This window comes from Pelodiscus sinensis, chromosome 1 (assembly GCF_049634645.1).
Source record: "Pelodiscus sinensis isolate JC-2024 chromosome 1, ASM4963464v1, whole genome shotgun sequence".
Lineage (NCBI taxonomy): Eukaryota > Metazoa > Chordata > Testudines > Trionychidae > Pelodiscus > Pelodiscus sinensis.
Window position 1 is genome coordinate 190178410 of NC_134711.1, and position 26322 is coordinate 190204731.

At 44.4% G+C, this 26322-nt stretch overlaps 1 protein-coding gene across 1 annotated transcript in view; it reads left to right on the plus strand.

Moving 5' to 3' along the window:
• Nucleotides 1-26322, plus strand: part of UMODL1 (uromodulin like 1) — an 83255-nt gene that overhangs the window by 36020 nt on the left and 20913 nt on the right. The window contains exons 10-17 of the mRNA XM_075912204.1: nt 3257-3394; nt 3791-4519; nt 7728-7985; nt 9271-9383; nt 18412-18625; nt 21822-21959; nt 24388-24845; nt 26088-26230. Coding sequence (XP_075768319.1) covers nt 3257-3394; nt 3791-4519; nt 7728-7985; nt 9271-9383; nt 18412-18625; nt 21822-21959; nt 24388-24845; nt 26088-26230 — 2191 coding nt within the window. The remainder of the gene's footprint in view (nt 1-3256; nt 3395-3790; nt 4520-7727; nt 7986-9270; nt 9384-18411; nt 18626-21821; nt 21960-24387; nt 24846-26087; nt 26231-26322) is intronic.

Consider the following 26322-nt stretch of genomic DNA (forward strand, 5'->3'; position numbering starts at 1 on the left):
AATTGACCTAATCTTCATGAATTTATTTAGTTTTTTTTCAAACCATATTATAATCTTGGCCTTTGAACATCCTGCAGCAAGGAGTTCCACAGGTTGACTATCTGTTATATTTGGTTCAGATTTTAAAAAAATATAATCCAGCATTTCCTTGATAAAAGTCTAGCCAGAAAAATTACCTGATGCCATCTCAGTGAAATGAACTAAGGAACTGTGCATGGAATTTATGTTTTAATAGCTTCTCTCAGTGAAATCAGGGAAGAAGGGCTCGCAGAGGGTAGTGGAAGCACTTCAAAGACATACTGAAAGTACACCCTAAAAAGGGAGGCATCATCCCAACAAACTGGAAAGACTCATTGTAGAATAGAAACCTGTGATGCCACACCATGCACCAAGCCACACTTACTTTGAGGAGAATAGATGTGCTCATGAGACACAAGCAACAAAAGAGGAAAGAAAGGATAATCAATGCTATATGCCGAAATAAATCGCTGGAGTGTTCATCCCTGGCTGAACATACATTATATACAGTGGTGCAACTAAGGTCAATTCTTTCCAGTACAGGGGGCATCAGTTAAGGGGGAGGCATGTGACCCTCCTTCTTGCCCCCAGCACAGGGCCCCCCTGCTCTCCCTTCCCCTCCCCATGATCCATCCCTTTTTATTTGGGAGTAGAAGGGGCATGTATACTCACTCCGTTTCCTGCTACTCTGGGGACATGGGAAATGAGCAGAATGGGGGCCACTGAACAGTCCCACACCAGCAGATCTTCTGAAATGTACTGCCCTCTGCCCTTCTGTGCAGCTATGCCAGAGAGGAGCTCTGTCCTTCCACGCAGGCCTGCTAACAGGAATTCCGGGCCCCAGAACAACACATCAATGGTCCCCCTAGCTCAGGCATGTCCAAAGTCCGGCCCGCGGGCCAATTGCGGCCCATGTTCCGGTTTAATACGGCCCCACAGGTAATTTGGCAATATCTATCTTTTATGGCCCCCAACGAATCCATATGTATTGAGATGAATACATTGTAAAATCTCAGTTAATGTCAGTTGGTATAAATCAGTTATAAATATATTTGGACACAACATGTATACTTGGTGTTATGTTCCTGTTCATATTTTTTTAACTTAAAAGTTGACCGACAACCTTTATTACCAATAATATGTAATGTACTTTACAATGTTCCTGACATATATTTCAGCTTCTTGGATTTTTTTTTTTCATCTGGCCTTCAGATATGAAAGGCAGAGTGGTTTAACACCTGTTTAGATTTGTCATCCATGTGACGAAATGAAAAGTATGCCTTTTGCAATAAACTTTGCATAAAATAGTTAATTTGCATTTAATTTTAATGGTTCAAAGAATGTCAGGCAAAATGGTCGGCCCTCACGCATGTTCACTTCATCAAATCTGGCCCTCTTTGAAAAAAGTTTGGACTCCCCTGCCCTAGCTGGATGAAAAGACTAAGGCTAAGTTAATTCAACCCAGCTACATTGTTTGGGTGTTAAAAAATCCAGCGCCCTGAACAACGTAGTTAAACTGACCTAACCCCCAGTGTAGGCAGCACCTGGTCAAGGGAAGAATTCTCAGCATAGTTATTGCCTCTCAGGGAGGTGTCATAACTGCACTGAACTGAGAACCACCTTCTGTTGTTGTCATGAGTGTCTACACTGAATTGCTATAGTATTTCAAGAGCAGACAAATCCTAAGGAAGCGGGGAGGGACATTGAAGTGAGGGACAGTAGCATGGGAGACAAAGGAGGAGGGAAGTATGGAGAGCAGGTGGAATGATGCTGATGTGCAAAGACTGTGTTGGATAGGGCAGGAGAGGGTTGGCATGAACATCCATTCAGCACAGGATAGAGAACTTAGCTGCTGTTACATTATGGAATAAAGATGTCAGTCTTGAGGGGTAAGGGAACATGCATACAGGAGGCAAAATGACATGCTCAACAAAATGAAAGAAAAACCTCAGTGAAAATCCTCATGAGTAATGGAATGTAAATTACTTTATAATGGCACTTCAACACTCTCAAAGTGGGTTGGTTTCAACTTAAAAAGGGATGCAGACTTGGAATAAATAAAAGATAGCAATTAACTCATGAGTCTTAAAGAGAGAGAATTAAAATGTCACTGGGGAGGAAGTACCAAACAAGCATATGATCAGACATAAAGACAAATGCATGTGTGCGCACACACTTTTCCTTTTCTATTTCTAGAACAGACATTTCCTTTGTTATAGGAAAAAAATCCCAATAATGAATATTTGTACATGTTCAGCGCAAGAGCTTAAGGATGTTATATTGAACAACAAAATTTTCCAGTCCTTTGATCAGAGGGATTTGTAGGTTTGATTACATTTTAGCATAGTCTTTTTTTCAGGTGAACTTGTGCTCTGATTCTGTAAAAAATGTATCCATGAGAATAACTTTACATGTACAAGTAATCACATTCATCTCAATGAAACTACTTGCACATGTAAAGATAATTACATATTTAAGGGTTTGATGTATTGAATTCTAAATGTTCCTGAAATATGTCGTCGAGAGTATCCTTGAGAATTAAGTCTTCTATTTAGCCACATACATAGCACTGGCAGTGGCAGTGGAAGCTTTTCCCACTTCATCATAACAAAGTGCCCTTAAAACATCTTCTTACATATCTAATCAATGATCTCTCTTTTGAGACTAATTTAAAAGGTATCAACTATGATATTAGATTTTATGCCACTTGCTTTTACCCTTAAAACTGCCTCCTTCAAAAGTGTTCCCTGTGGGCATCATTTGGATCCATATTCTGTTAAAACCTAAGTAAATTTCCAGTAGACTTGCTGGTCCAGATGCATGCTTGGGTTGCAATTTAATTGGTACATGAAATGTCATGAGATGTGGGGAACTGAATTCAGTGGAATGTATGCCTTGGATTAACTTGCCTCATTGTTTACATATTGTATTTTCTAATGTCCAACAGACTTTCTCTAATTCAAGCCTACAGTATGTCTCATTTTAAGTCTATGAAAAAATCTAAAGAATTCCCTTTATGAACATCTTTTCCTGGCTAGGATGCCCATTTAAAAAAATATCTGCAAGGATATTAAGATCAAGCAATATTGTAAGTCTTTAAAAACTTGGACCTCAGGTAAACTGTAAGGACTGAGAAGTATTTAAGTACGTTCTAGAGTATTTTGTGATTGTTACTAGTTATAATCCAAGTCAGCCAAAGAGAGGCTATTTTATTTACACTTTGGTTTTGTCATTACAGACTGGGATGAATGTGCATCTCATTCAGAGAATGACTGCTATATGTATGCAGAGTGTATCAATCTAATTGGCTCATATATATGCAGATGCAAGACAGCCATGGATACCAATCCATCTCGACCTGGAAGAAACTGTGAAGGTGAGCAAGAGATTTGTCAGTAGTTTTTTTTTTTTCCAGGAAGAGCTGGATCACATCATTTCACCACCTCCACTTTATTTTTATCATCATCTACAATTTATACAGTGCAGAAGATGTTCACGGGGCTCTCCTCAGTAGTGATCCATGCCCTGCTGACCAGAGGAGAGGGAGGCCAGGAACTGAATCTGCTTCACTGTGTAGCAAGGCAGAGCACTAACCTATACTAACAGACCCTGATTTGAGTAGCATATTGGGCAAATGTTGTAATAAAACACACACATCTTGCTGACATGGCACTAAAGAGCTCTGATACATTCGAAAATAAACTAGGGAACGTTCTAAAGTTGTATTCTTTTGGTCTGACCTTCCATTTCGATGTCATTAATGTTGTTACAGGTGAAATTGTGAACCCAGTTACTGAATCAGGCGGGACAGAAATACCATCTGAACCAAATACTGGACTGTATGCTTCACCCGCAGTCACTGAAATAAGAATGAGGACAACCACATTAAATGTGCCTACTGTGCTTCCGGCAAGTGGTACGCAAGTGTCAAGCAACTATTCTTCCATCAGCGGTCCTCCAGTAACTCAGAGAAAGGACATGGCATCGTCAGTTGGATTTGAAAGAAATAACACATTAAACATGAAGGGTCCAACCACCATTAAAACACTAGTTGTGGTGACAAAACTATGGAAAGCTGTAAGTGAATCAATGGAAAACTCTGTGGAAGAGACTTCAGCTGATGAACCACAGCAACTGACCACTGTTACTTATGCATCCCTGGCTGCAACCAGGCAAGAGCATCACAATTCGTCATTGCCCACGTTATCTATTGTTTCCAATACAACTGCTGCTGTTACGAAAGAGAAAGCTATAGGAGAGACCGACATACCTCTCTACGTTCCTGAAGCAAATTCTCAGAATGGCTCCAATCCATCCATGCCAGCTACAGAAGATCCTACAATTTATGTTCTAAATTCCACCCTTGATGCACATGAAGAAAGGGGAAGAGTTAGCAACTCTTGCTCTGAGAGCTCTCCTAAAGAATCCTGCTCAGTAACACCGGTTTCCCCTGACTTCTCACCAGCTTTTAGTGCAACCACTTTCCCGGCCACAGATTGTAGTGAGTATGCATCACAGCTCTGTTCTACATGCTTGATAATTGTTCATAAGAAGAAAGAAGTCAGAGTCCTAAACAATACGTAGTTGTTTGTGTGTTGGGGTACAGGACGTGACTGGCAAATATAGTTAGTCTTTGTGAAATATATTTTTTCTTGTAGACTTGGCATTATTCCTAAGTGCATTTTTTCCAAAGAAGCATGGCAGAGCTTTGCTAAAATAATCTTCCAAGTTTTGGAGGGTTAGCTGTGTTAATCTGTTTCAGCAAAAACAACAAGGAGCCCTGTGGCACTGTTAAGGAGTAAATCCTCATAGTTTTTACTGACTCTTCCAATATTTTGATAGTAATTTCATCGATTTGTAACACTTTAGGGCTATGTCTACACTGGCCCCTTTTCCGAAAGGGGCATGCTAATTTTACAGGTCGTAATAGGGAAATCCGCGGGGGATTTAAATATCCCCCGCGGCATTTAAATAAAAATGTCCGCCGCTTTTTTCCGGCTTTTAGAAAAGCCGGAAAAGAGCGTCTACACTGGCCCCGATCCTCCGGAAAAAAGCCCTTTTCCGGAGGATCTCTTATTCCTACTTCCTGTCAGGCTACTTCCGGAATAAGAGATCCTCCGGAAAAGATTTTGCACTTCCCTAAAAGTTGCCAGTCAGGTAAGGGCCAGCCAGATCCCTGAAAACTTGAGCAAAGAAGGGAAGTGTATGGAGATCTGAAAGCAACTATGTGAATCTCTCTAATGAGGATTGATTAGGGAAGTGAGCAGGCATGGTCTATTTGGACTGGGGAAATGTACTGCAGTGGTTCTTAGGAATTTTCTACCTTTTTGGGATCAGCATTTGGATCTGAATCAAAGTTGGGGTTTGGGTAAAAACTGCAAGCCTTAAATTCTAATTGTGCTTGTTTTGGGCTCCAAATGTCGCCCTCTGCACGTATTGCTTTTATTCATTTAATGTATTATTGAATTGCTCCTGATTTGATTGTTTTTGGTTGGCTCAGCCACTGCTTTCACTTGTATCTCCTGCTTTTAAGGTCCTTTGTAAAAAGGAAATGGAGAGTTCCTTCTGCTTTACTGAATCCTCTGCAGCCGTAAGGGAAATACAGCTATGAGTGAGGGTAGCGCAGGCAATGAAGAGAGCAAATCTCAGTCTTTTCATCAGAGGAGAGATTGACTAGATTGAATAATGTCTCCTGTGAGGCCACAGGCTGCTTTTCACCTCTTTCTAACTGACATAGCAAATCGGGAACATAAAATACTCACAATTCACCTTTTGGGTATAAATGGAATAAAAATGTCTCCACTTCACAGGAGCGGGTGCTTGTTGTAGCAGCCTGCAAAGGAGTGCATAGTAGGGGGTTACTTTATAAAGGAGTTACTGTACAGGCTGTCAGCATGTTCTAGTAAGCAAACAAGATTTTTTCAGCTTGGAGGTTTTGTGTTGAGGCTTGCTACTTCCCCCCTGGCTCTGTGTGGGTCTTAAAGGCTGGTTGTGCTCCTCCTCATTGAAGACATTGGGAAACACCTGGTCTCTGTGCTTCTGGATTCAGGCCAACAAACATACTGATAATAAAAATGCTGTGGTGGCACACATGAGCAAGTGTGCTGCTTTTACTTTGCTCAGGGAAAATGTTTACTTCGAGAAAGATAGTATAGAGCTGTCCTCAATCCCCAGTCTGGCTGCAGCTTGCTTCTTCATTCCACTTAATGTGCTGCTATTTCAGCTTCCCTAGTCTTCCCCTCTATTCTTTGTCTGAACCACCTCTAGCCAATGTTCCCTCTAATTTTTTCCATCTATGTGCAGAATAAATTTTGTTGCATGCCCTGAGGCATGTGCAGATGTGCAGCACCAGTAGAAGCACCTGCTGTGGGTGCTCTGCTAATTAACTGGGTGGCATTTGAATCTCTCCTGGGTGGCTGCTCAAGCACCCAACTTACAGGGAACACTGTCTCTAACCCATCATCACTTGCTAGCCATTATTTGTCCCATTTGCTTTCCCCAGCTCTTCCTCTGCACCCTCTTCATTATCCATTCCTTCCTACCCACCAGCACTATCCACTCAATCCTTCCTTAATTTCTATCCTCCATCCTTATCTTCCCCATGCTTCCCCTCATGCCCTCTATCTACCTCGCCACACCATCTGCCCTCAACTCACTATCTGCCTTGGCGTTTGTCCCACTGTCTTCTTTCTCAACATTTTCCTTTCCTGTTCATCTCTGCCTGCCTTTTTACTTCTGCAGTGTCTGTCCCCCTGCTCTGTTGTTCTTTCTTTTACTTCTTCTAATCCTCTCCCTTCCCTGATGCCAGCCCTTTCTGCCCCATTCTCTTCCTGACACCTCCTTGTCTCCCACTCCTTGGATCTCCCCCCTTCCCATCCCTCCACTTCTGTTTTCTCTGTCAGGCTCCTTATCTCCTTGGGTCTCATTTTATCTCTTGGACGCTCTCTGCCACTCATTCCTGGAGTCCTAGTCCTTCCCCTTCCCACTCTGGGGTGTCTTGAATCCCCTCACCCCGTCTGCCGCTTCTCACCACCAGCCCCTACCCCCAGCCCTTCCAGTGCTTTGTGGAGCTGTCTAGCAAAGCACACAGGATGTTGGCTAGATGGCTGCCTCTCTTCTCCTTGTTGCCTCCTCTGAAGATACTGAGAGCGTGGAAAGGGGACAGCCTAGGGGACTGCTGCTAGCTACTATGAACGAGAAGAGGAAGCATCACAACAGCATCAGATGGCTCAAGGCAGGACATACAGGGTTTCTGGAGGAACCCACTCCCTTGATCTGTCCGTCAGGGGTCCCATTGCATCTCCTTGGTGCAATATCTGCCCTGGAATTGACTATCCAAATACTCTTCTTATGTAACCTTACTCAGCTCCATATAGATTATAGGCTTTAGCCAGTATTGGACTTATTTTATTTGTTAAAAATTGCATGCAGATATTTTAATACTGAAAATTACCTAAGGAATGGCCAGTCAAGTGGGATATTTGAATGCAGTTAACCATTTCAAGGTTGAAAGGCAAACTACAGCAGACACATTGAGCAAGAATGTTTCAGTTCCACTCATCTAGCCATGAGTTTTAAATGCATTCCTTCTGCATCGGAATCCTGGTAAGGAAGAGAGAGCCTGCTTCAGTAGTTAGCTGTAAGAGAGAGATGGTACTTTCCCTTCCCTCTGCAGAGGTTTGATTGTTGTTCATTTCTTTTCTTCACAGTACCTGTCCCAGTTCAAAGGATTATTTTCTCCAATGTGACTTTCATCAGCTTTCATGTAGCCTGGTCCACAGATTCTGCACTGAATCCTGCTTTCCGATTTCTACTGCTTCAGAAAAAACAGCTAATATGGGAGACTAAAATCCAGAGCAATGAGCTGACTGTGCCTGGGCTAGAACCTGGGATCTTGTACACCATTGAAATCAGGACAGAAGTTTGTGGGAAGGAAAGCAAACCAGCACGTCAGACAATAAAGACAGGTAATTTAATTTAGAAACAACTCTTATGATTGCTTCTTAAATGGCCTGCTCTTAATGCCATTGAAGTCAGTAGAGGAAATGGACTTCTATTTATAAGAGAGCACATGGCCAGGACAATGTAAGGAGGACATGGTAAGGATGAGTAGCAGCTGTTGGACGAGGACGGGTTGAAAACAATGGGCTGACAATGACTGCAAATATAACAGTGGTATAAAATCCGCATTTGTGTCTGGCCTTGGAATGGTACCATTGATACAAATCATATCTTGTGGATCTCCTCCCTTCCCATTCATAGGCAAGAGATGCTCAACGGTTGCTTCTGAGGGAGAGTAATACTGGGAAGTTATTTAATTAGATTAGTTTGATGCGATTCAGCAGGTAGAAACGAGGTGGAGCAGCTGCACTGAGGGAGGGCAATAATTTTTTATGGCGAGTCACTCCAAGAATTTGGTAAGTGGTCAGGATCACACTTTTCTATTACATTGATGGAGGAAGTGCGGGGTCTGTGACAGAGTTTGGGTACAGGCTGAAGCTCTGAGGTGGGTATTGGGGTGCAAGAGAGTGTGAGGTCTGGGAGGGGGTTTGGGTGAAGCAGGGGGTTGTGACCTGGGGCAGAGGTTTGGGATACAGGAAGGGGTGCAAGGCCTGGGAGGGAGTATGGGTGCAGGAGAGGATTAGGATCTGGGGGAGGAGTATAGAAAGGGGTGCAGAGGCTTTGAGTTGTGACCCGGGGCTGGGGGTGAGGTCTAGGAGTGGATGGGGTGCCAGGTGTAGATTCTGGTTGTGAGGCGCTTACCTTAGGCAGCTCCTGGTCAGCAGCCCAGTGGAACCCTCAGGCAGGTTCCGTGGCTGCTGCATCCACACATGCCACTCAAAGTGGTCAGCTGCTTGGGCCAGTTTGTGCATTTTTGTGTGACTCACTATGAGGGGAGGGGGACAGTGGGTCTCCACATGCCTGCAAGCATGGTCTAGGCAGCTCTCATTGGCCAGTTTCTGGCCAGTGGGAGCTGCAAGGATTGTTCTGGAGGGCGACGGTACCGCAGACACACACACTGGCCCCAGCAACTGACTGCTTTGAGCGGCATGTGGGGATGTGGCAGGCAGGGTCCCGCTGGGCCTCAGGACATTGATAGCGCAGAGTAAATGAAGGGCTAGCTCTGAAGTGTGTGGTGGGTTGGTTGCAGCCCATGGGCTATATTTTGCCCACCCCAAGTTACACTATGTACCAGAACACCAGTGGTCTGTGGATCACATTCTTCTAAATAACTGTTTTCTGATTTTGCAGCTGTTCAAAAACTGACTGGATCACTAAGAGTAACAAATATGAAATATACAGCAGATTTCAGCAATACAAATAGTGAAGAATATCAAAACTTTACACGGCTGTTTCTTGATGACGTAAGTTGATTAAAAAATATTATTATTTGGTAATTTGTTTCAGAGGGGTAGCCGAAATAGTCTGTAACAGGGAAAACTTAAAAAACGACAAATGGTCTACTAGCACTTTAAAGACTAACAAAACATCTAGAAGGTATCATGAGGTTTCGTGGGCACAGTCCACTTCTTCAAATGACCGGCCATCTACATGTTTTGTTAGTCTTTGAAGTGCTACCAGATTATTTGGTAAGTGGGCTTGATAAAATGAGGAATATGTTTGGCCAATGAGGGTTCTGTACCATACATATATCCCCCATACTTAAATGAGTTGAGGCCCATTGACTACATTAGTAACAAAAGGAAGCACAGCTCAGTGGCTTGAGCATGAGATCTGGAATCAGAAGTTTGGGGATTTATTCCTGGCTCTCTGGGCCTCAGTTTCCTCTGCAAGAATCTAGAGATAATCAAGCAGGCTTAAATGAGGCTAATGAATGTTTGTGAAGCATCTTGAGATCTTTGGACTGCAAGGCACCATACCAATGCAAATTAATGCCCTTGTAGTCCTTTTTCATATCCCCTCAGGTCTGATATAGTAGAGATTTTTATTATTATCCTCTTTCATAGCCCCTAATTTTATACCCTGTCCCTCCTTTATGAAGTAAGCTTTAATATCACATTTAATTTTCAGCACAGAATACCAAGCTACAGTCTTTTAATTCAGAGGGATTTCATTTGGAGGTGCCAGACCTTGAAACCATTAAAGTAAACAGGAAATGTCCCACTGATTTTAAGAGCAGGATCAGGCCCCAGTTAAGTAAACTTTGTCAGAAGGTTTCTTTAATTTGTTCAATGGCATTGTGTCTTTACAATCCACATGTGTTTGCTTATTTGTAAAAACTGGCACATTTTAAAAAAAATGAGTGTAGTGCTTCATAGAGGTACTAGACTGACAGTGCTGGAGATTGTGATCCTGTCCATGCCACAGTGGGGAAAAGAGCAAGATGTAAAAGCCTGAATTTACAATTTGTACTGTCAGTGCCCAAGATAGCTGCCCCATATTGTCCATCCAATACACTTTGTAACAAGGTGGCTTACCCCATGGGTTGGAAACCTGGGTGTTAAATCAACCCTGATGACTGGGTGAGCCCCACCTGAGAGGAATCAGGCGATTCCAGTACAAAAGGAGCAGGGCGTTGCAGTGAATGGGAATGGGGGTGAGGAAGTGCAAGTGCAAGGTGTTGCATGAGTAGAGGGAAAACTCAAGAAGCAGGAGAGAGTGAGGAAAACTCTCCAGGCAGAAGGACCTGGCTGGTGAGGTGAGGTAGGATACTTCAAAGGCTGTGTAAGAATGATCTGTTGAGCAGGAGATGCTTTGAAGATAGTCCCTTAGGGAAGAGGGGCTGAAACTGGGTTTAAGACTGTAAGTCTGAGTTTTGGATTATTAGGAGAGAGACACTGAACTGGGTTTGGGGCCTAGATAGCCAGTGTGCACCAGAGTACTCAGTAAATTGGACCCTAGGAGGGTATTGTTTGAACTGCCTTTGAATAGTGGGTGTTCTCAAAGGGCCCCAAAGCAGGGAAAACCAGAAGCAGAGTGCTGTAGAGCAACTGTTGGCCCTGGGAGGGGGGAGAGCGGTTGTTCAGCTGTGGCTGCTGGTGTTATACACCTTAAGCCTGGCTTGGAGGAACTGTCACTTGGAGTGAGAAGGTAATTCTTCCTCTAGTCAGGTCCCTCTGCCTCTCCATTGAGACTGCCCATCAGGATGGCAGTTAGTGTCAATTGTGGTAGTTTAAGTGATGTGGACTCGAGTCTATTAGTGCTGGACTAGGTTGCACTTTTCTTCCATTTGGCCCCATCTTAAAATGCAGTAGGTGAGGACAGCAGCTGTGTGGAGTAGAATGGGAGGTTGGAAGGAGTGGTACCTGTCATCCTAAATAGCAAGTCTATTCTATTAAAATATCCTCCTACTAATTTTATTATCCATCCCCAGGGTTTCATTGCAATTCTAATTCTTCCCCTGTCAACAGGGCTCTCCAAATATGTGACTTAGAAGTGCCCAGAGTACCTACTGCAGTATCTCTGACATTGTTCCCTGGATCTACTGGCAGGGTTATCTCTAACCAGCACCTACCAGAAAGTACTCTCCTTTTGGCAATAATGAACCTTTTGCTTTTTACCTTTCAATGTACTATCCTGCAAGTGAAGGTGTGACTGTAGCATAGGTAGGCGTAATGGTGTTGATGTTTCATTTAGCTAACGTAGCTAGCAATAGTAGTGAAGACACAGTGGCTTGGATGTCGGCATCTGCTAGCCAACCCAGTTTGCTAGCCTGTGCTAAATCTGTGCCATTACATCTTTGCTACCGTGTTACCTGTGGTTAGCTAAATTAAAGCTCTCATGGGCTTGCCTACCCATGCTACAGCCGTTCCTTCCCTTGCAATGTATACCCTTTACTGCTTCTATTTCGGAGTTCCTGGTGTTTCCTTTATACATTGATCCAGCCAACAGACCAGATTCAGTGACAAATCTGTTCATATGCCACCTGAGGCATGTTGCGCATATGCTAAAAAGACTGACGGTATTATAGCTAGTTTATTTCCTGGTGGCAACACCTCACAGTAGAAAGATGGATTTTGCTTCTGTAGTATAATTATTTTCTTTTAAAAATTCAGAGAAAGAAATTTCCTTTTCATATGCCACGGTGCTCCATCTGCCTCCTGCTTTTATCACACATTATTTTAATGATAGGGCATTGTTCAGTCATACAGTAATCTGAAGAGAGAGGCTAGGCTAGTAGTGTCACTTGGTAGCTAACTGTGAGTGGTTAACTATGATGTGAATGTAACCATGATTTTTTTCAGGTGCTTACCTCTGAATAAAATAAAATAGAATACAGGCAGTCCCCGACTTACGCGGATCCGACTTACGTCGGATCCGCACTTACGAACGGAGCTTTCTCGCCCCGGAAGTCGGGGCGAGAAAGCCCCGTTCGTAAGCTGCTCCGGTGCCCCTGGTCTGCTGGAGACCGTCTCCAGCAGACCAGGGGCACCGGGCGGGTTCCCGCGCTTCTGAGGCTTTGCCAGAGCAAAGCCTCAGAAGCGCGGGAACCGCTGCTGCTGCCCCTTGAGACCCGGTGCCTGTGGTCTGCTGGGGACGGTCCCCAGCAGACCACAGGCACCCGGACTGAAGCCGCAGCCGCGGGGGGTCCCGCGCCTCTGAGGCTTTGCCAGAGCAAAGCCTCAGAGGCGCGGGGAACCGCCGCTGCTGCCGCTCCAGTCTGGGTGCCTGTGGTCTGCTGGGGACGGTCCCCAGCAGACCACAGGCACCCTGTCTGAAGCCGCAGCCGCGGGGGGGTCCCGCGCCTCTGAGGCTTTGCCAGAGCAAAGCCTCAGAGGCGCGGGGAACCGCCGCTGCTGCCGCTTCAGTCAAAGCGGCAGCAGCGGCGGTTCCCCGCGCCTCTGAGGCTTTGCTCTGGCAAAGCCTCAGAGGCGCGGGACCCCCCCGCGGCTGCGGCTTCAGTCCGGGTGCCTGTGGTCTGCTGGGGGCCGTCCCCAGCAGACCACAGGCACCCAGACTGAAGCCGCAGCCGTGGCGGGGTCCCTCGCCTCTGAGGCTTTGCCAGAGCAAAGCCTCAGAGGCGCGGCACCCCGCTGCCGCTGCAGCTCTGCTCCCCGTGTCCCTGGTCTGCTGGGGGGGGGGGGGGCGCAGCTAGTGTGCTCCCCCCCCCCAGCAGACCAGGCTTTTGTTTTGGACTCTGGGGCAGAGCAGCTGGGGCGCTGCCGATTGGTCCTGCAGCGCCCGTGGGCACTACTGGACCAACCCGGCAGCACCCCAGCTGCTCTGCCCCAGGTCCTGATTCAGCCGCTGCTGGTCAGTTTCAGCAGCGGCTGAATCAGGACGTCTGGGGCAGAGCAGATGGGGTGCTGCTGGGTTGGTCCAGTAGCACCCCAGCTGCTCTGCCCCAGGCGTCCCCAAGTCAGCTTCTGCTGAAACTGACCAGCGCTGACTACAGGAAGCCCCAGGCAGAGTTGCTCTGCCCCGGGCTTCCTGGAATCAGCTGCTGATCAGTTTCAGCAGCAGCTGACTTGGGGACGCCTGGGGTTCTTAAGTTGATTCTGTATGTAAGTCAGAACTGGCGGTCAGTTTCAGCAGTGTCTGAATCTGGACGCCAGTTCCGACTTACATACAGATTCAACTTAAGAACAAACCTACAGTCCCTATCTTGTACGTAACCCGGGGACTGCCTGTAAATAAAAATCTCATTAAAAAGAAGTCCACAAATGAATGAAGAAGGGAATATCGGTGAAGGCCGAGGAAGGTCCAGGGGAAGATTACAGACATACTTAAGGGCTGTAATTCAGATACATTATGAAAGATGAAAACTTAAGGCTAGAATTTGGCCTCATCTTTCATGATGTTTCAAAGTCAGCGGGAGAGAGCCCGCACCACACTGTTTGGACAAGTAAGATCTTCCTGGATCTTGTGTCCAGGTCTGATGTGGCACCCTGGATATTCCTTCCAAGAGCAGGTAGATGGGGAACGAGTGGAGCCTGTCTCTACCCCTAATGCTCTGGAAAGCAAAGTTGGACTAATGGGAGAGGAGAAGCTGCACCCTGTAAAAAGTTGTCAAGTAATTCCCCTGGCCCAGGAGCAAGGGAAGAGAGGGGAAGGAACTGTTTTGTACAGCATAGCTGTCATGGTCGAGCCTTTCCCAGTTGAGCCCTCAATGGGTAAATAGCCTGAAAGTAGCAAAGCTACTCTTTGTCTACCTTGCAAACATTGATCTATGAAATGCTGCTTACTTGAGAGCTTGATTTAGAAATGAGGGAATTTAAATAATGGATCTCGCTAGCAAAGTCCAAGAATTATTATACTTAGATTGTATGTGCCAGGGATTCTCAAACTTCATTGCACTCTGACTCCTTTGTGACAACTAAAATCTCTATATGACAGCAGAAGGGGAGACGGAAGCCTGAGCATGCCTGGGTACTACCACTCCATGAGGGAGGGGGGCAAAACAAAAGCCTGAGCACCACTGCCTTGAGCTGGGGGCAAAGCCCAAACGCTTCAGCCCCAGGCAGGAGGCCTCTAACCTGAGCCCCACTGCCCAGCTCTGAAGCCCTCGTTCTTCTGTTTCAGCAAGCTCTTGGCCCCGGTAAGTATAAACCAGCCCTAGCAATCCCATTAGTGGGGACTGTACCCACTTTGGGGTCTCAGACTACCATTTTCTGGCCTATGCTACAAGCTAGAGGAGTGATTCTCTTCCTCACACACACGTACTCGAGTTAGTGGGAGTTTCAATAGCAGTGCAGCCATGGTAGCATGGAGAGTGGTAGCAGAGGCACGGATTCACAATGCTGAGTATAATCCCACCTGAAATTGGTTATGTGCTTGGCACAACTCAGCCATGACTTTGCTGCCACTACTCATGCTACTGACTGCAGCTACATTGCCATTTATACTCATGTTAGCTTGCAGAGAGATGTGCACAAGTAGGGAATTCACACCCCAGTAAAGGTAACCTGAGAAGCAATGAAACCTCAAAAATGAGAGTATTTCCTCTTCTTGGTATTCACATTTGAAGTTGATTGGAGTTATGTATGTGCATCGAGGAGATAGTGCATGTCTTAGTTTGACAGGATGCTGGAGGAATTAATGACAGAGAGAAATACTTCCTTTGTCTTCGCATTTATCTGCCTTGTTGTCTTAGGCTGTGTCCAGACTCAGGGGTTTTTTCGAAAAAAGTAGCCTTTTTTCGAAAAAACTTCACCTGCGTCTAGACTGCAGTCGCATTCTTTCGAAATTAAATCGAAAGAACGCGGCTTTTCTTTCGACGGCGGTAAACCTAATTCCACGAGGAAGAACGCCTTTTTTCGAAAGTGCTCTTTCGAAAAAAGGCATTCTTGAAAGCAAACAGGGCTTTTTAGAAAGAGAGCATCCAGACTCACTCGCTGCTTTCTTTCAAAAAAGCGGCTTGCTTTTTCAAAAGTTCTGCGTGCAGTCTAGACGCTCTCTTTCGAAAGAGGCTTGCAGTCTAGACATAGCCTTAGAGTACATATACACAGCAGAGCTAAAGTCGAATTAAACTATGCAACTTCAGCTACGTCAATTGTGTAGCTGAAATCAAAATAGTTTAATTGGGCTTTTGGTGCTGCCTACACAGCAGGAAGTCGAAGGAAGAACACTCTGACTTCAACTCCCCTTACTCCTTGTAAAATGAGGGTTACTGGAGCCAGAGTAAGAAGTCCTCCAGCTCACCATTATTTCAAAATAACAGCCTTGCTGTATAAACATGCTCTTTGCTATTTCAAAATAACATCAGTTATTCCAAAATAATGCTGCTGTATAGACGTAACCTTAGGGTGCGTCTACACTTCAGGGCTTAACCCGAAATGAGCTACGTCAATTGTGTAGCTTATTTCAAAATAGCTTATTTCAAGATTGGAAGTGTCTACACAGCACTTATTTCAAAAGAGAGTACTCTTCCTCCAACTTCTCTTATTCCTCATACAACAAGGGTTTCAGGAGTCAGAGTAAGAAGTCCTCCAGCTTGACAGTATTTTGATATTATTTCAAAATAACTGCCTGCTGTGTAGACGCGGTGCAAGTTATTTTGAAATAACGCTAGTTATTTTGAAATAAAGTTGCTGTGTAGATGTACCCTTAGAGTGCAAGCTCATTAAAGTAGGGACTGTCTCTTGCTCTATTTGCACATCCTCTAGCGCAGTGGGGCTCTCATATTCCTTCCACATTTGCTCCTGTGAAATAAATAAAAGCAAGAGAGACAGCAATAAGTAACAGCAATAGGCATTTAGGATTGAAAAATGTGTGTATATTGTTTATTTCTAAGTGTGAAAAAATATCCTAGGATTCCCAGGTACAAATAAGTGCCTCTGAGACCTGTTAGTCTAAATTCAGACACAACACAGCAAATGATAGTCAAAACCAAAAGATAATACAGGAAGTGGAAAGAAACACAAGGGATACTACTAGCAGCTTCTGAAGCAAGGAAGAGGAGAATAGGGTGCTTTTGGGACAATACAGCACATTCTGGCAATTACACTTATGGAATATTAGAAGTGTCTGACAGGCAGATAGGAACAGCAGTTTCCTCAGAAAACTATAGCGAGAGACTAGTATATGTCAACACTGCACAGAATTTCTCACCCATATTGGTTCTGTATTTCATCGAATGTTTTGCACGTATATTGTGAAAGGCTTTTAATCCATGATAGGTACATAAAATATTATCAAACCAACTGGCTTTCATGTGAGTATATTTAAAGTTATGTGGGGGGTTTAACCAGCTTTTCCTCAGCAGAAAACTTATGGTCTCTCTCAGAAACTCTGTATTATTGTTGTAAGCTCCTCTGGAACTCAGTGTACATCTATGCAGCAGCATTATTTCGGAATAACTGACATTATTCCGAAATAACAAAGAATGTGTCTACACTGCAAGCCATTATTTTGAAATAACGGCAAGCTGGAGGACTTCTTACTTCGACTCCTGTAACTCTCATTTCACAAGGAGTAAGGGAAGTTGAAGGAAAAGTGTTCTTCCTTTGACTTCCTACTGTGTAGGCAGCGCCAAAGGCTGAATTCAGCTATTTCGACTTAAGCTACACAATTGACGTAGCTGAAGTTGTGTAGCTTAATTCGACTTTTGCCCTGCTGTGTAGACATGCCTTTAGTGTGGTTGGGATGGGGGCATCTCCATTTACATCTAAATTACTAGAGGAAATAAATATGATGTATTGTCTGCTCCGTCTTGTTACTGGTGCATAAATTTTAACCATGTAGTAGAAGTAGTAATACGCTGTATTCACATAGTGCCTTCCGTCCAATGATCTCAATATGCTCTACAAAGTTAATGAATTTTCAGCTTCGTAGCCTATCTAGAGCTTGAGAGACAGGCCAGTGTTACCTTACATGGTATATGTAGGGATGCTAAGGTACAGATGGTTGAACAGCTTGTCCAAATATATGTAGCAAATCAGTAGCACAGCCAAGAGTGGACCTATGAATTCCTGTCCTGTGGACACCAGACCATTCTTCTATTCAAAGTAGTACAAAAGGTTGTCACTATAGCCTAGTGATTATGGAGATTCAGTAGTCACTGGGAAAGGCTGTCTTTTCTCTTTTCAGTTCAATATAAATTCCAGAACATCTGCATATCAATTAAGTGCTTATTATAATGAGTCATGATTAGTTGCCCTGACTGTAGGGCTTTAAGGCTATTGACACTCAGATGATTGTATATTCTAGTCTGGCCACTAGGTTGTCAAGGAGATGCAGGAGCCTGGGATGTGTCCAGGCACTTTAAGGACCTGCAACAACAGACTCCTGTGGAACAGTTTTGAGTCTGGGCTGAGGCTGCATGGAGACACTGGAAGCACGAGACACTAGTTTCCTATTTCTCTTTTGATTTGATAATCAGTACAGATGGAGGCCAGATTTTCTCTTAATGATACATCCAGGAACTTTCTGTGCCAGCTTCGCCCTCTGTGAGAACCAGACTGAAGGGGGTGGTATGGCTGCTACATTCACTCAGAGTTTGTGCTGTGGGAGAAGCTATAAAAAAGGGTGTGGTTCCATTGGCGATCACTGACAAGCACTGCTACAGAATCTTGAATCCACTCTGCCCATGTTGCCTCCATAGCCAACGCCTCTTAGTCCTGGGCTGCACTGTCTCCTTGAAGGCCCCTAGGTGGAGGGAGTATTGAGGCTGAATTGCACAGTGGAATCTCTCCTTGGCAGGCAAAGTGATACTAGGGTCCCTGGCAGTATCTATACCTACCTCTTCCTGTGTGTGCCCTGAGGCAAATCAGTCCTGTGTTTTATATTCATAGTTAAATGCATATTTGAGCCATAGAGAGGTATTCAGACAATTCAGCAGTTAAATAAAAGCCCTTTTTCTGCTGTCTCTGTTCTGAACATGAAGCACAGCACTTATGTATAATGTTGTTGGGCATTCTGAGTCATCTTCACAGCATATCATATAATTCATGCTGGTTGCCCATGTTCACATGCATTATATTTTGATCACAGGTCCGCAAATCTCTGCCCCTTAACCTTCTTCAGAAAATGGATCTTGGTTTGATTAAAATGGTAGTGACCAGTATTACCAATGGAAGCATAGTGGTAGATTTTGATTTACTGATTGCTAAAGACTTGGATACCTACAACATTTCCATAGCTTTTCAGGATACCTTTAAAAACAGCTCCCACTTTGCCGTTGACAAGAACAGTCTCTCCATACAGGGTAAGGTGCAGTTTTATATCACTGTAATTTTTCAAAACTAGTAACATGATAAAACCTGTATTTTTGTTCGTGATTTTGAGAATATAGTGTTTGTGAAAGTGCTGGATGAAAACCATTATATTTTCCTTTAAACCACTGCCAAGTCATCCCATCAGTCCTTTCAGAGAACTTCAAATGATATAACGAGATGTGTGATATAATAGGGCTCAAATGTAGATCCTCAGTTTGGTATAACCAGTGCCACCATACAGTTTCCTTCTTCTTACAGATCATGTATAAAGAAGATAAATATGACTGTTCCATTGACTGACTGAAGTAGAATTCTTTTTATACTGCTCCTCAAATTGATGTGTATCTGTATAAAATCATTTCTAATCCTTCTGCTGACAACTCATCAACAAGTTTTGTATCTAGCCCTCAACATGCTTATCAAAAAGAATATTTATGCTAACCTCTCAATTACAATTGCAGGCAGGACAGTATAGAAAACTTTGCTAAAATAGACTTATATAATCTGCAGCTTTCTGTTGTCACACTTACAAGTGTATATCAACATGGCTATCAGTTTTGTCAGGCATTCTGTATCCTTTATAAAGCTGTTCTGCATAGTGTTAATCAAGTTACAGTTTTCTGAGAGCCAGCTTCTACCAGCCTTACTCACATTTCAGTAGGACTACTGGACGAGTAAAGTGAGTAGAAGTGGCAAAATCTGCTCCAAAGAAATTTGAAAAAATCGATTTGTTATTATTTGCCCCCATCTTTTATTTGGTTAGAATAAATGAATCACAGTTTTCTGTAACTTTCTTTGCTCCTTCCCAAAGATATCCTTCTCCAACTCTGATTCTTAGTGAGATACATCTGCCTATATACTCTTAGTAATGGTCTTCCGTTAGTCCACACTTCTGAGACTCTCAGCTGCATTTCAGTTTGTGTGCTATTGTCTGCAGTACAGGCAGTCCCCGACTTAGGCGGATCCGACTTACGTCGGATCCGCACTTACGAACGGAGCTTTCTCGCCCCGGAAGTCGGGGCGAGAAAGCCCCGTTCGTAAGCTGCTCTGGTGCCCCTGGTCTGCTGGAGACCGTCTCCAGCAGACCAGGGGCACCGGGCGGGTTCCCGCGCTTCTGAGGCTTTGCCAGAGCAAAGCCTCGGAAGCGCGGGAACCGCTGCTGCTGCCACTTGGGTGCCGGTGCCTGTGGTCTGCTGGGGACCGTCCCCAGCAGACCACAGGCACCGGGACCCAAGCGGCAGCAGCGGGCGGGTTCCTGCGCTTCTGAGGCTTTGCCAGAGCAAAGCCTCAGAAGCGCGGGAACCCCCGCTGCTGCCGCATGAGACCCGGTGCCTGTGGTCTGCTGGGGACGGTCCCCAGCAGACCACAGGCACCCTGACTGAAGCCGCAGCCGCGGGGGGTCCCGCGCCTCAGAGGCTTTGCCAGAGCAAAGCCTCAGAGGCGCGGCACCCCGCTGCCGCTGCGGCTCTGCTCCCCGTGTCCCTGGTCTGCTGGGGGGGGGGGGCACAGCTAGTGTGCTCCCCCCCCCCAGCAGACCAGGCTTTTGTTTTGGACTCTGGGGCAGAGCAGCTGGGGCGCTGCCGATTGGTCCTGCAGCGCTGTGGGCACTACTGGACCAACCCGGCAGCACCCCAGCTGCTCTGCCCCAGGTCCTGATTCAGCCGCTGCTGGTCAGTTTCAGCAGCGGCTGAATCAGGACGTCTGGGGCAGAGCAGCTGGGGCGCTGCCGATTGGTCCTGCAGCGCTGTGGGCACTACTGGACCAACCCGGCAGCACCCCAGCTGCTCTGCCCCAGGTCCTGATTCAGCCGCTGCTGGTCAGTTTCAGCAGCGGCTGAATCAGGACGTCTGGGGCAGAGCAGATGGGGTGCTGCTGGGTTGGTCCAGTAGCACCCCAGCTGCTCTGCCCCAGGCGTCCCCAAGTCAGCTTCTGCTGAAACTGACCAGCGCTGACTACAGGAAGCCCCAGGCAGAGTTGCTCTGCCCCGGGCTTCCTGGAATCAGCTGCTGATCAGTTTCAGCAGCAGCTGACTTGGGGACGCCTGGGGTTCTTAAGTTGATTCTGTATGTAAGTCAGAACTGGCGGTCAGTTTCAGCAGTGTCTGAATCTGGACGCCAGTTCAGTTCCGACTTACATACAGATTCAACTTAAGAACAAACCTACAGTCCCTATCTTGTACGTAACCCGGGGACTGCCTGTAGATGTCCCTTAATGTCTCTTCTCTGAAAGCAGCAACTGCTAGTCCAGAAAAGCTGAGTGCAGGTTGGATATTTCTAGATTTGTTAGGCTTTTTCATGCCCAGTTTTAGCTGTGCACACTCATTTTAAAGCTCCTGCGTGAAAAAATAAATTACACGTTCTCTGGTGCAGAGCCTGATTTACATCCGGCATAGAAACCCATGCTGTTGGCCACATGGTGGAGCTTTTTCTCCACCTTCACCACAACCAGTAACATGTGACTCCTTAATAATAAAAGGATGCCTATATCATGTTACTACCTCAATGCTATGTATGCCCCCTGAAACTGGCATTAGTATTGAGGAGTTTCAAGACAGAGTTAACATGAGTCATAGATAGTGGTGTGGTTAATATGTGAGTTAGTGAGGGTAATAAATGGGAAATTTGACCCCTCTTCCCTCTCCATTGCTTCTGTTTATACACGATCCTGATTAGCACCCATACAGAACTTGAAATTTGTAACATATATTTTTGTCCCTGAAATCCCCAATTTTGGCCAAAGAATGGGACACCAAATCTGATTAACCTTTTTTGCCTGTTTTTCAACCAGCTCTGAATGTTCTGTAAATTATCAACCATTCTCTTCCCTTTTAAGAGTGGTGAGTCAGTAGGGTGACAGGCATCAGTTTTGGGGGATGAGAGAATGAATTAACTGGGTGTGTGGAGAAGAAGAGATGAGAGGGATCTGCACTCCCATTATCAATTGCCAGCAGTGCCACTGGAGGTCTAGCTAACTCTGACCTTCTAGGCAGTGTGTATTCTTGCTCTGCTAAGCATCAGATTGGACTGTATGTGTTACTGTATCCCAGATAGGCAACATGCATGATGGCACCATGATGAACTAGCAGCCCAGGGATACCACGATGGCAGTTCCAGTTAAGGAATAATCCCCGTGACAGTAATGTTCTCTCTCTCTGTCTCTCTCGCTCTCTAAAACAAACCATGACAGATTATGATGAGTGTGAAAGAGAAGATGATGACTGTTCCCTGCATGCATCATGCCACAACACATATGGCAGCTATGACTGCATCTGTAAAGAAGGATTTGCCGATGTCGATTCAGAGAGGCGTGGGAGAAACTGTGAAGGCAATATTATTTTTCATTACCTAGAGATTTCTTTGAGATTATAATGGTGTAATCTTCATAAAATCATGTGGTTACATTCACTTCTGGTGGAACTCTGGTGCAGTCCAGGAGGTATAACAGGGATGACTTTGACTCAGTGGAGTCAACCGCATGCTACTGAAACTAATGTATGCTTGAGTGTATTTTGCATACTTCTATTATATTTAATTACAATTAATATATTTTTGCTTTATAGTAAAAGTTTACTGTATGAACATTGAAAGGGCCCAGTTCATTCTTTCATTTTTTTTCTTTTAACAAAGATTTCTGTTTTCTCATTGCCCCCCCTTACAAGGCAAACAGAGTTGAGTGTGCCAGTCATTTTCTTTCACAAGCAGTATAGATAGAACATCAGAGATACAAGATAAGAGACTTAATCAGAGTGAAAGCAGTGTGTTATGAGTTTAGTTGGATTAATACTGATGTTATAACTCATTGATTTGTCTTTTGTTAACGCAACCAGTGTTTCTCAACCTTTTTTTGCCCATGGCCCCTTTCTGAGCCTCGTTTACCTCTGTGGCCCCTCTCATAGCCACTGTTAGTTGGAAAAAAAGATACATAATTTACTTAATGTTCCGCTTTTTCCATGTGGCCCCCTAGAGGGAGGGAATGGCCCCTGGGGAGCCATAAGGCCCATGGTTGAGAACCACTGAACGCAACCAACACATCACCTTTCCTCAGATAATGTATTTGTTCACCTGAGATAGCACTTTCAGTTTCTCAGTTCTTTTAAACCACTTTTCTGAGGATTGTATTTGTTTTTGTAACCACAGTGATGAATGAATTGTGTGTACTCACTGTAGTCTTAAGTATTGTAAACAGGCACCTGCCTTTGTTAAGTTTCAGTAAATCAGGATATTTTCTTAGCACTGTTTTAATGAGCATTTGGAAAGGACATTTCTGAAATAGTTCCCAAATCCTTTTTTTTGCCATGAGATCAGAAAAATTTGGAACATTCCCAGAAGATATGAAGACAGTTTTCTAGAAAGGCAACTTTTTAAACATTTGTATTATGGAATACATGCTATTTGTGGTATAATTCAGTAAAACATTAGTACATAATTTAAAACAAAGACAAAATTAGTAGTTATGTGAATAAGTACGTTGGTGCCCTCGATGGTAAAAATGGATGAAGGCTAGGGTTATGAGTAGTGCTAATGTATCATAGGATAATCTAACAGATAACTCAAAAACCTGTGCTAGAAAAGGGGCTGAGGGGAAGGAGTCTGGTTTTCAGTACCCAGATTAATATCTGCCTCCTTCCATTTCTTTTTCTTTCCTCTCTTCCCCTCTTGAATAAGAAAACTTCTGATGAAATACATTTGTTAACCTCCTCACAAATATTCCCTATAAACATGTGTAGAAAGTATAGTAGAACCTCAGCGCTATGAATATCTCAAGAATTGAGATTGTTTGTAACTGAACAAAACACTGTGGTGGTTCTTTCAAAAGTTTACTCTCTTAATATTGACTTAAGACAGCTTTGAAACTTTACTATGAAGAAGAAAAAATCCTTTATTTTTAGTAGTTTGTTTAACACTGCACTATGCTGTATTTCCTTTTCTGGGGCTTTGTTGATTGTATGCTTCTAGTTCCAAATGAGGTGTATGGTTGACTGGTCAGTTCATGACTCTGGTGTTCAAAACACTGAGATTCAACTTTACTTACCGTCAGTAAATCTGTTGTGCTGCAGCACAACAAGAACCAGATTCTCCAAAAAACTCAGGTCAGGGTTAGATTTTCAAGTACCCAGTGTATACAGTTGGAGCCACATTTTCCAAAGGGTTCAGCTCAAATTTAGGGGCAAAAATAGGGGATATATTTTTAAAAGTGCACTGCATCCAGTAGCTCTCATTGCGACATGGTGAGTGGCAAAATATGGCCACTAATCATAGAATCATAGAATACTAGGACTGGAAGGGACCTCGAGAGGTCATCGAGTCCAGTCCCCTGCCCTGGACCAAATACTGTCTAGACCATCCCTGGTCTAGCAGAGCAGGACCAAATACTGTCTAGACTATCCCTGATAGACATTTTAAGGCCTACATTTTAAGGCCTAAATGAGAGGTGAGCTTTTTGGAAATCTGGCCCCCAAGAGACATGAGGAACACATACATATTGTGATTGTATAAATTATTGTAGCCACAGAGAAATGGAATCTTTGATCTTTTCTTGGTGGTGTCTTTCTTTTTAAGTAAGAAAAAAGTGACAGTGCATTTTGAAGTACCAATTAAGGAAGAAGAGCATCTGTTTTTCTATCAGTGTCTGAAAGTCTCCTGATCAGGGTTTTTTTTTTGTTTTTTGTTTTTTGTTTTTTTAATTTGAGCCTTCTTAAGAAATCAAGTTGAATCTGTAATTTACAATCTTTTTTATTTTTGTTACTCTATAGCATTTCCTCTTAGCCATGGTCCTGCAACTGCACAGGGCAAAAGTGCAAGCAGAACTGGTTTGCCTGTGATACATTCAGATACTCCAGCCCATGTGTTTTCATCTTCTACCGCAGATTTATCTATTGCTAAAACCAAAGCTGTGGAGGATGCTACGTTTCCTAGTACGACAATGCCACATGCCTTCATGGAGTCGGTGTCAAATGCCCATAGCTCACCACAAGTCACTACCTTGTCACTCAGTAAAATTGCCAGTGGGATTTCCATAAAGGATGCAGTCAGAGTGTTTTGTGAGACTGAGAAGATTATGATTACCATCCAGAAGATATTTCTGCAGCAGGAATCTATTCCAGAATCTGCACTCTATATTGGGCAGCCTCACTGCAATGTGAGCTTCAGCAATAACACCTATGTGGTGCTGTGGACAGGCTGGAATGAGTGTGGAACTCAAATACAAAACGTAAGTCACCTGTGCAGGTGAAGAAATACCCAGCTAATGTACTTGTCACTGTAGGGTGCAGTGGCAGAGACGGGATTCAGCCTATTGCTGTCAGGGTTTCCTGAAATGGTGAACAAAATTCAGTCCCTCGTCTGTAAAATAAAATCACCTTCCCTTGGAGCGAAAGCAGGAGGGAAGTAAAGATTGCATCCTCCCCACCGAAACCCTTGTTGCACCCCTGGAAATCAAACCCACATGGTTAGACTCCTGAATTCCAAAAGCCCCTAGTGTTGTTTCCCTCCCTAGGTTCTTCTGTTAACTTCTCACTGCCAGTATGCATAGTGACAACATATTTAAAATCTGGGTCTGCAGGAAACTAGTTTAATGTGATATATAAATGCATAAATAACCCAGACATGACTGTTCTGAGCGGTCTAGATCCAGCAGCTCTCAAACTATGGGAAGATGCAGGAACATGTGAAGGGTGGTGCGAGGTGTGTGCTTTTTAAAGAGTTCTGGCTGTCAATCCTGGGGAGCTGGGGCTCATGTGCAGACGGTCTGGTCTGTGTGCACCCAGGAGGGGTGGTTAAGAAAAGGGAGATAGCCAGAGCCCTGCCACCTGGTTTTGGACTGTCCTTTCCAACATCCCTCACCTGGGAGCAGTGGAGCTTCAACTATCAGGCCCATGGCAGTAGCAGCAGTGCAGAAGTAAGGACAGCAGTCAGGCGCTAAATCTGCTGTGGAAAGTGATGACAGCTACCACTTTTCCCGTTGCCTCCCCTGCTTCTGCACTGTTGCACCAGTACTTCCAAGTCCTCTGTGAAAAGTGATATTGACGAATATAACTTTTCACATTGCCATTCTAGCTTCTGTGCAGCTGCTGGCACAGTGCTGCCTTCAGAGCTGAGTGGTAGGGTATGCACTGGGGTGGGAGGAGGTGTATATAACTGCAGACACAAAGCAGGGGGGCTGATCAAATACATTGAGAGCCACTGGGCACAGTGTGGAGTAAAAAGCTCTGGTCATATAAGTGGTATGGATGTTTTATGAACCATGGCCAACATGTACTAAGATGAAAATAGCAAATCAGTTTTCATTGGCTAGCCCCAGAATTATAAAGCTAATAGATCCTGCTCCTTTGATTTTCATCAGCTGTATACAGAATTTCTGAGGTACTGCTTAAAATTACCAGAGATGATCAACTAATGTGACTAAGCTGTTCTCAGAAACTTGAAGTATCTCTTGCTCCTTTTTCTGTTCCAGAATATGACCAACACTATAGTGAAAACAATTCTTCGGAATTACATCTCCTCTCAGGGCATTGTCCACCATTTGAAGATTGCCAGTCCAATCCATTGTGTGTTTCAGAATGATCTCTTGACTTCATCTGGATACACTCCAGAAGGGTAAATAACCCCATGTCCAAGTTCAAATATATGGCATGATGTGAAAAAAACAGACTCCCAGCTGTGTCCATTTCCTTGAGTGATGGTGGGCA